Below are 9577 nucleotides of genomic sequence, written 5' to 3' on the forward strand. Positions count from 1 at the left end.
TGTAAATTTTGCAATTGTATTCCCGACTCCAGCGTAATAACAAAGCATACATCTAGAAAACAATAAAATAAATAACAAAGTTCGTGCCAGCTTCACTTGTAGTGCTTCGTGTTAGTTATGTACCTATATTTTGCAATGTAACTGCTGCAAGAATAAATAATGCATTTATACGTAGACTAGTTTATTTAAAATAAAAATAATAAACTTAATAAGTAGCATATGCGTTCTTCCAGACTGTTCTATATATGCAAATTTCAGCGAGATCCGTTCAGCTGTTCCGGAGATACTATCAAACATCCATCTAAACATTAGCATTTATAATATTAGTACGACGTATGTAGAAGAAGCGAGAGATGTGTATAAGGACCACGCCTAATAGGTCTGTAGTCTCTGCCTACCCTTCTGGATTACGAGGCGAGTTATGTTGTAAAGGTGTTAGAACTATGTTATTTAGAAATATTTATTTATACGTAATAATTCTATTAAACAGTTTTCAATGAGAGCTTATTAAAGCTAAGTATTAAATTAATAAAGTTTATTTGAATTCTATTAACTAATTTATGTTTTGCGTCATTATTTCAGCTTGAGCAATTACATTCATTCTAAACACTCATTATCTCATTATAAATTCATCAATAGAATATTTAACGGATGCTTTTAATATTTAAATTAATATTACAACCATTTATGTATTGCAGATTTCATTGTGCGGTCATACGATCATACGACCGTATTGGCACATAACGATCCTACTAATGTTTGTAAACAATTAATTTAAATAATAAATCGCTCGAGTCCGGCTCTGTAATAGGTCTGTACCTATTCATATAATTGTGTATTCATCCATACATATAAATAAAATTGGATTGTCTGTTTTTAATATTGAAATAATAGTTTTAACACGTACATGAATATACGGTCATCATCATCAGCTCACTAAACGTCCCCACCGAGGAGCTCGGAGCCTACCCAAGTTAAGGATGATTAGGCCATAGTCAACCACGCTGGCCAAGTGCGGGTTGGTTAACTTCACACATATCATTGAATTACTTCTCAGATATGTGCAGGTTGCATCACGATGTTTTCCTTCACCGTAAGAACGTCGGATAAATTTACATATGTAAATCGGAAATCGAAAAACACATTGGTACATGGCGGGATTCGAACCCAGGACCTGCAGATTGAAAGTCAAGTGCTTGACCACTGAGCCACCGAATATACGGTACATACACCAAAATATATTTTTTACAATTTTGTCTGTCTGTCTATTTGTTTGTTCCGGCTAATCTTTGCAATAGCTGGATCGATTATGTCGGAACTTTTATTGGCTAGCTGATGTAATAAGATGTACCTTTGGCTACGTTTATTTTTGAAAAATCTTTTATTTAAAAAAAAGTAATGTTGCATTGTCCAAGTACTGTCCAGTACCGCGCGTAATTTAAATACAGTATTTACGCGGACGAAGTCGCGGGCACAGCTAGTGTTAAATACGGCGCACCATAGACACGTAGCAGATCACGTGTGCGGTCGGAATTTAGGATTCCTTGTCACGTGTCACGGTCAATGGAAACCAAAAGTGAATTGTTTGTCGACTCCTCGGATCACGTGGTTTTGGTCTAATGAGAGCATTGTTAAAACGTGGCCTCTGGGACGTATTAGCAACGTTTTTATCCTCGGATTAAGAAGCGGAAATTTTGATATCGATTAATATTCCAAAACTTTAAATTGGACTTTGTCCTTGGAAACTAAGATGGAATTAATTAGTTTCATTTCCTGTCTTAATATAATACTATTTGTGTATGTAAGCAAACCCATCAAAACTTGTTATAAGAATTTGTAATGAAAAGACATATTTGCAAGTTCATTGAACTATACTACAATGTTAATAGTTAAATATGTTTGAACAGATTTGGAGGTCGTTCAAAACGATTATTACCAAGCCATTAACGCAAACCTTGAATTGACTATTTAATATTATGTCTATTAAAATGACGCTTGTCATAAACTTCAACATTATTAAACGGTATTATTTAACTAAACAAACCGTAGGGCGTCGGTGGCTCAGGGGTCAAGCACTTGACTTGCAATCTGTAGGTCCTGGGTTCAAATCCCGCCAACTACCAATGTGTTTTTCGATTTCCGATTTACATATGTACATCCGACGTTCCTACCGTGAAGCAAAACATCGTGATGCAACCTGCACGTATCTGAGAAGAAATTCAAAAGATATGTGTGACAATCAAAGAAGCCGCAATTTACCGTGGGTTTTTGACATCAAAATCTCTGTATAAAACATATCGTCATCCCTGTCATTATCTTTACTAACACAGACAACATGTTTTAAACGGAGATTATTGCTTCAGATACCCACGGTTAGTGACGCCTCAATAGAGAAGTGACAGCTGCCCATTAAAATCACCGACATGCTAAAGAGTTGCCAGATGCGTTTCTTAATTATTTTATCTACGATTTTATAATTTTTTTTTATTACAATGTAAACAAATAGTTGCGTTACACATTGTATAGAATGTCATACACCTGTTAATTGCTATTGAAATTTAACACATAATTTTGAAAGGTTATGTGTGAAAATAATTAACAAATAACATTGTAATTATCTGACCTCATCGGTTGAAGGTGTCACCTCTTGGTATATACTGTTATGAAGAAAATCTGAAAATATGCCAGTGTATTGACTCAACACTAGCCTTACTAAAATGTCGATGTTTATGTACCCTCACTATTCATTCTTACACTGGTCTTTGTAACGAAAGCACGTCATTCGCGCCAAAGGATTCTAATTAATAATGTCTAATTTTCTTATTTTTTGAAAAAATCAACGAAGACAAAGTATTCCGGAACGTGGCTGGTATCCTATGTAGGCAGATTACTATGGACCTTCGTTCAGCAGACCTTTTTTTTGGTATCGAGGGATATCGTAACAGAAATACCCTCATGGGAAGGAACACGGTTATGTGTGGTTTTACCCAATGGGTACCCGATGGGTTCCAGCATCTCCGGCGGAACGCATCGATGCCCCACTGTAGTCATCTTGCGCGTTACTCAAGGATACGCTCTATTTAAAAACATGCTTGTTGCTTTCTTCCCTGGGTTGATTTGCGGGTAGTCAAAGTCCCCAACCTAACCTACGATCCCAACGTCGGTCGGGAATAGTACATTCTCGACTCTTTACATACTCACATATAACCTCGTGCTTTGTTTTAGCAGCATATTTTTTTTTTCTTTGTATGTATTAATGGGTGATTTAACAGCATAAGTATTGCTGGCACGTTTATTGTACATAAGTCAAAGTTTGGAATAACATAAATAGTTGAGGGTAAGTAAATATCGTAGTGAAAAGGGTCAGAATGTGACGGTCAGTGCTGACCTTTGGTTAATAGGGACCTTATCTTTGCACAACCTTTTGTTCTATAACATCACACTTGATGTCATTTGAATTTTCGTTATGTAGCATTCTCCTGGGTAACTAAGTTTGTTGTTTACTAAGATTTTTATGTTAGAAAAATCATAGTTGTAGTTTTGAGTGATTTATATATTGTTACATTTTTATGATTATACAAGCATACAGACAGACAAGCTATCAAATTTAACAAGATTTCATAAAATTACTGGCTCAAATTTCAGGGTTAAAAAATTACTTAAATATAATTTGCAACAAAGTAAACGTCATTGTACTTTCTAAAGTAAAAATTGTAACATAAATATTTCATAACTAATAATAACAAATTTTATTAGAAGTCAGTTCAATAGGTTTAAATTTGATACCAACAAATAAGTCCTTTTTTATTATCCAACAATTTTAGATGTTCATTGAACTCTTCTACGTCACCGATCACTCTCGATTGCCAATCTTGATGGAATTTTACGAAATTACTCGATGAAAAGATCGAACGATCAAGTGTTACGACACACTCGTCTCCGTCGGACCGTGCAGTTGGCCGACCAAATGCAGTTTATCGAGAAATTAATCGAATGATTGCAAACTTGTTTACATTTCTATGAATTAGATATAACAGGACAACCTTGTCTCCTAAAGATCTTTGTCGAGTTTGATAATGAATAATGATTAGCATCTGTATTAGAAATAAAACGCTGCAAGTGGTCATGGATAGGCCAGGCCACACGCTTCGTCGGTATTCCAGTCTAATTCCCAGGGTGGGCTCTGGAGTGGATCCCGCTAGGAACAAGAAGACGTGGCCATCCTAAACAAACTTGGCGGCGCTCAGTAGCTGCCGACATGATGGCAATCGGGCTGACATGGCCCGAGACCAAACGCAGAGCCCAAGATAGAGTGAACTGGCGGCGCACTATGGACGCCTTCTGCTCCACTACGGGGACATAAGACTTTAAGTGTTAGAAAATAACAATAGAAGTGTGTCCGTAGAATAGAGCCATGTTGTAAATATAGCAAAATTTCTTTATCTCTCAAAACACATTATTAATCCATCGTTATCCTCTTAATATATTAAAATAAATGTATTTTTTGTAATAATAATCAGTATCACTTAAGATTTCTACGTTAATTTCATACAATTTCGTAAGTGTGGTTAACTTCGCAATAACATTACGTTAGTTTTCAAATTAAAATTTCCAATTGCGCGTTCTATAAATTGCGCAAGTAAAAATGAGTTACCATGTTACTTGTTATTATTTGCACTATGAACAGATTTTTTATCATCTTATTTCTACTTTCCATAAAGGAAAAAGATATGAATGTTTGCATTGAATAGGCTTCGAAACTATTGAGTCGATATAAAAAATTTTTTCACTGTTTCGAAGGAACACCATCCCCGGGCGATATAGGCTGTGTTACACTAGTTTTTTTTTTTAATTCCGAGTGGACGAAATCGCATACAACTGTCTGAAGTTGGCCGTCAGCTCAGTGAACTCATCCCTGTCTTGTGCCAAGCGAAAAAATTGTTCAACGCTGGCAATAGTGGTCCATAGAAGTGTTAGAGTTGTGGATTTCCAAGGTTAGGATGTAAGGATATATCTTGAATTATCAAGACACGACGGTCAAAGGAATTACGAAAGGCATAATTTTCCATGACAGGAAATGAAGATAATATGAATGAATATAACATTTTGAAGTATTGTTTATTTAACGTATGATTTTTTAAAGCAAAAAATATCTGTTTTCTTAGACAATAGGAATACAGTAATGTGTGTACTCGTAAGATTAGTGAAGTAATTCCTTTCTTTACCGTGGGAAAGATTGTAAAATGATCGAAAGGAAAAACAAACAATAATTTTTTTGTCAAGTATGCTTGGCCGGTGTCTGTTTGAAATCCAATCTTGAACAGTCTTCATTTTCGAACATCGGCCCTCTCTAAATGTTCTTAATTTAAAACAAAGAGATTCAATTATAATACTAATTATAGAGCGGACATTACGAGCAAATTCCTTGAAATATTTTAAACATTATTAGATAACCGAAACTCTAGCAGTGTCCCGTCTATTCATGTTATATGTCTTTGATTTGAAAACATGCTTTTACAAGGTACGCCTTTAACAAAGTATGTAAATGTCTTTTGGAAATCGAATTGCACTCACTTCACGACATCCAATTGATTTGAAATTTTGCACACTTAAATATTATATCAAAAAGCCGATAAATAAAAAATAATTTCACGATTTGTAGAATTATTTTAACCATGATCGCAAAGGTAACAAAGAGAAGAAATAAAAAAATAATCCTTTCTAGTTTCCAAAATGTTTTTAGATTGTTTTGCAATTTTTTTTTTTAGGAGGTGTCTCGATGGCCAGTGTTTTGGCTGCCAATACTGTTGGCGGCGTCTGTGTGCGGCAGTGACATTCTTATGATCACAATGGGCGGCACAAAATCACATAAAATGCCCTTTTGGGAGCTTGCTAGAGGAATGATAAGAAGGTATAAAGTTAATTTTATAGTTAATAAATTCTCTTGGAGTTTCAAGAATATATAAAAACTAGTATCACCAGCGACTCTATCGGCGCGGAATAAAAAACTTAATTAGCAGCTTATGTGTTCTTCTTATGTTCTATATGTATGCCAAATTTCATCGAGATTCGTTCAGCCGTTCCGACGATACCTTCAAACAAACATCTATCCATCTAAACATTTACATTTATAATATTAGAAGATAGAGATATAAGGAGGAGTAGTACATACTGTGCCGAATAGAAGTAAGATTAGTAAGATTTAAATATTATATAATAAGTTTCAGTGAAATACTCAAGTTTTTTTAAAGGCTTAGAATTGATAGCGTCAAGAAAAATTAACAGTAAATTCGTTATCAAGATTAGCTAACTTTAAAGTGATTACAATTAAGATACAAATAATAGTTCAGACAGTTTGTTTTTGTTAATTTAATTCGAGTTAATTCAAGCCTTAATTCCTTGTCACTTGATTGTCTCGACATTTTGTTCTAGAGGGCACAACATAACTCTAATGAGTGCGTTCCCTCCCGACTTCCACATCCCCGGTTTGGAGGAGATTGCTCCCGAGGGACTGGCCTCATATGTGCGAGGGTACATGACCTTCGACCTGGTTGGGGCCCGTATGAGAGGGGAGGAGCCTCTACCACTGTACGACATACTCAGATATGGATATGAGGTAAAAGGTCTCGAACACTTGCTAAATATAAAGAGTACAGTCCTATTCAAATATCTTGGCGGCTCATGGTCTTCGGTGTGCTGCGCAGAGCCCTCCCCCGCATCCCGCTACACTTAAAATTGTGGTCTGCGAAGCGACTCTTGCGAATTTAAGAGCCGTCAAGATATCTGAAAGCTACTATACTTATAATATGATTCCTAGTGAGTCAAACAAAATTTCAAAAAGAAAAACTTTTATTTCAATATTATATGAAATATTGAATAACCAAAATTAGATAACAGTAACATTTAACTTAATTAAACTTGATTCAAATTAAATCCTACTTCTATAGCGTTCCTCAAATTAAAAAAATGTTTCTACCTTCACCAGGCTTGCGAGGCGTTCCTTGATGATTTCGAGACAAGATCCTTCCTTCGTTCTGGAAGAACCTATGATCTAATCATACTCGACGGCGCGTATCCTGAATGCGCGTTGGGCGTGGTCTATCGACTTAAAGTTCCCTTCATGTACATCAATACAGTCGGCTTCTACTCAGGTCCTGCCAGTATGTCAGGAAGTCCTGCTCCGTATTCAGTTACACCATTCTTTGGTAGAGCGTTCACTGATAACATGGGATTTATTGATAGAGCATTGAACTCAGCTTGGCTTGTCGGGTCAATATTTGCTCATGGATTCAGCATGACAATCCTACAAGGAGTATTACGACGACATTTCGGTCAGCAAATACCTCATGTTTACGATATGGCAAAGAATGTCAGCTTTATACTACAGAATGGACATTTCTCTGTTTCCTATCCGAGACCTTATTTACCAAATGTAGCTGAAGTCGCCTGTATCCATTGTAAGGAGCCGAAGAAACTGAATGCCGTGAGTAATTTTATATCTTTTTGTTTATTATTAGTAATAATTAGATCATTTTTTCCTTGAAGATATTATTATAACAGGAAACGTTACATCTTTGGTTCATTACTTGGTAATAATTAGGCTTGTATCACCGTTATTATATATTTTGAAATTGGTTGTCATCCGTGACTCTAACCACGCGGTTTAAAAAACTTAGTAAGTAGCTTGTTCAGCAAGTCTATGTTCTACATCTATACCAAATTTCATCAAAATACGTTGAACCGCTTTGGAGATACCTTCATAGAATCACCCATCCTTCCATAAATCCAAACTTACGTATTTAAGATATTAGTAAAATAGATGTATGTTTTCTAAAGAATAGTGTTAATAAGAGTCATGGATTGACCAATATTTTCTGTATTAAGATAGAAAGAAGGGTACATTGTTTTAGACATTATTAGTAAGAATCATTTGGCGCGAATGGCGCGCCTTCGTTACCAAGTCAAGTGTCCGATTGATTAGTGAGGGGACATAAACGTTGATAATTTTATAAGGCTAGTGTTACGCCGATAAACCGGCAGTATAGGATTTTTTTTCCTAACAATTGAAACTTTAAAATAACTACAGGATATTGAAGATTGGATAGCTGGTGCGGGTGATGCTGGCTTCGTGTACGTATCCATGGGGTCTTCAGTAAGGACGAATAAGATGCCACTTGCAGCCCATCACATGATCGTCAAGGCCCTTGGCCGATTGCCACAGAGAGTTCTATGGAAGCAGGACGCAGAACAGAATCTAACGGACATTCCTACAAACGTGAGATTATACAAATGGCTGCCACAACAAGATTTATTAGGTAAGTATAATACATATGAAATAGTGAATACAAAATAAGGTAACGAATTAAGGAAACACTCCGATGGATATTATAGAATATTAAAGAGTAAGTTTAGTTGTCTAGCAATGGTGAGTTAGCCGGCCTAATGGACCGTATGATCGTTGTAAGTTAATTCGACTGATGTTAATGAATATTAGAGCAATGCTGAAACAGTTTCATAATTCTATACATATTTATATGCTTTAAAACATGATTATCTCATAACAATAAAGTTACTACCAACTTCTACTACTTTTCACCCGACTTCAAAAAGGAGGTTATATAATTTATCTGTGTTTTTTTTTTAATCTTAAGTCGTAAGGACATATTCTATTTTTATAAAAAAGAGTTATTGACTAATATTTATTGTACCATTCCAACTATAGTCCTATGGTTCGAACTCTTGCCCACGATTTCCGATCAAATCCGTATCCTTAACCGTTAGGCTATTAGTGCTTCTAATGTGTACTAATGCATTATACAAGCCGCGTCGATACAATATATTGCTAAAGTTACTATTTTTAATCTGTCATTAGTAAGCTTAGAGTAAAATAACCTCTTGGTTGCTAGATTGTAATAATTTTAAAGACCCTGAATCTGTTTATACACAAATAGCAGATAATTTGCAGTCTACGACTTCTTTCTTAATGCGGTCATAGCAATTACGTTTTATTTATAGTTTATTTTATAGCCATGTTTTCATAGTAAATTGTTAAATGGTGTTTTATGAGGCCTATAATATAGTAAATCTAACCTTAAACTTTTTAACCTTTCTCATTAATACTTTAAAAATAAAACCTTAGTTTATAGCAAATTATTTATATTATGTATATATGTATTATATTATGTAGATTGCAACACTCTATATACTACAATAAATTTAAGATGGAAAAAAATATTTAAGAATTTATTTTATTATAAAATAATTGGACGTTCGTTAGCTACTTTATAGAATTTAAATAAATATTTTGACTAGACTTTTAATGTTACAGTAAAAATCTTAGGATGATTTATCTAATACGCTTGTGGCAAGAGATAATTAAAATTTTAGCTTTTTTGTAACAAAGATATAAGACGTAATGAGGTTTGTTATGTAAGAAAATAGCATATAGTTAAAAAATAATTGCCATTGCTTCATAATAATTGAATAGTCTAACTATATATATATATATATATATATATATATATATATATATATATATATATATATATATATATATATATATATATATATATATATA

At 34.4% G+C, this 9577-nt stretch overlaps 1 protein-coding gene across 1 annotated transcript in view; it reads left to right on the plus strand.

The window, feature by feature from the left end:
- Nucleotides 1–9577, plus strand: part of Ugt50B3 (UDP-glycosyltransferase family 50 member B3) — a 36634-nt gene that overhangs the window by 24287 nt on the left and 2770 nt on the right. The window contains exons 3-6 of the mRNA XM_013306814.1: nt 5769–5911; nt 6433–6616; nt 6986–7483; nt 8087–8315. Of these exons, the coding sequence (XP_013162268.1) occupies nt 5769–5911; nt 6433–6616; nt 6986–7483; nt 8087–8315 (1054 nt within the window). The remainder of the gene's footprint in view (nt 1–5768; nt 5912–6432; nt 6617–6985; nt 7484–8086; nt 8316–9577) is intronic.

The sequence above is a fragment of the Papilio xuthus genome, unplaced genomic scaffold (assembly GCF_000836235.2).
Source record: "Papilio xuthus unplaced genomic scaffold, Pxut_1.1 DF828177.1, whole genome shotgun sequence".
NCBI lineage: Eukaryota > Metazoa > Arthropoda > Insecta > Lepidoptera > Papilionidae > Papilio > Papilio xuthus.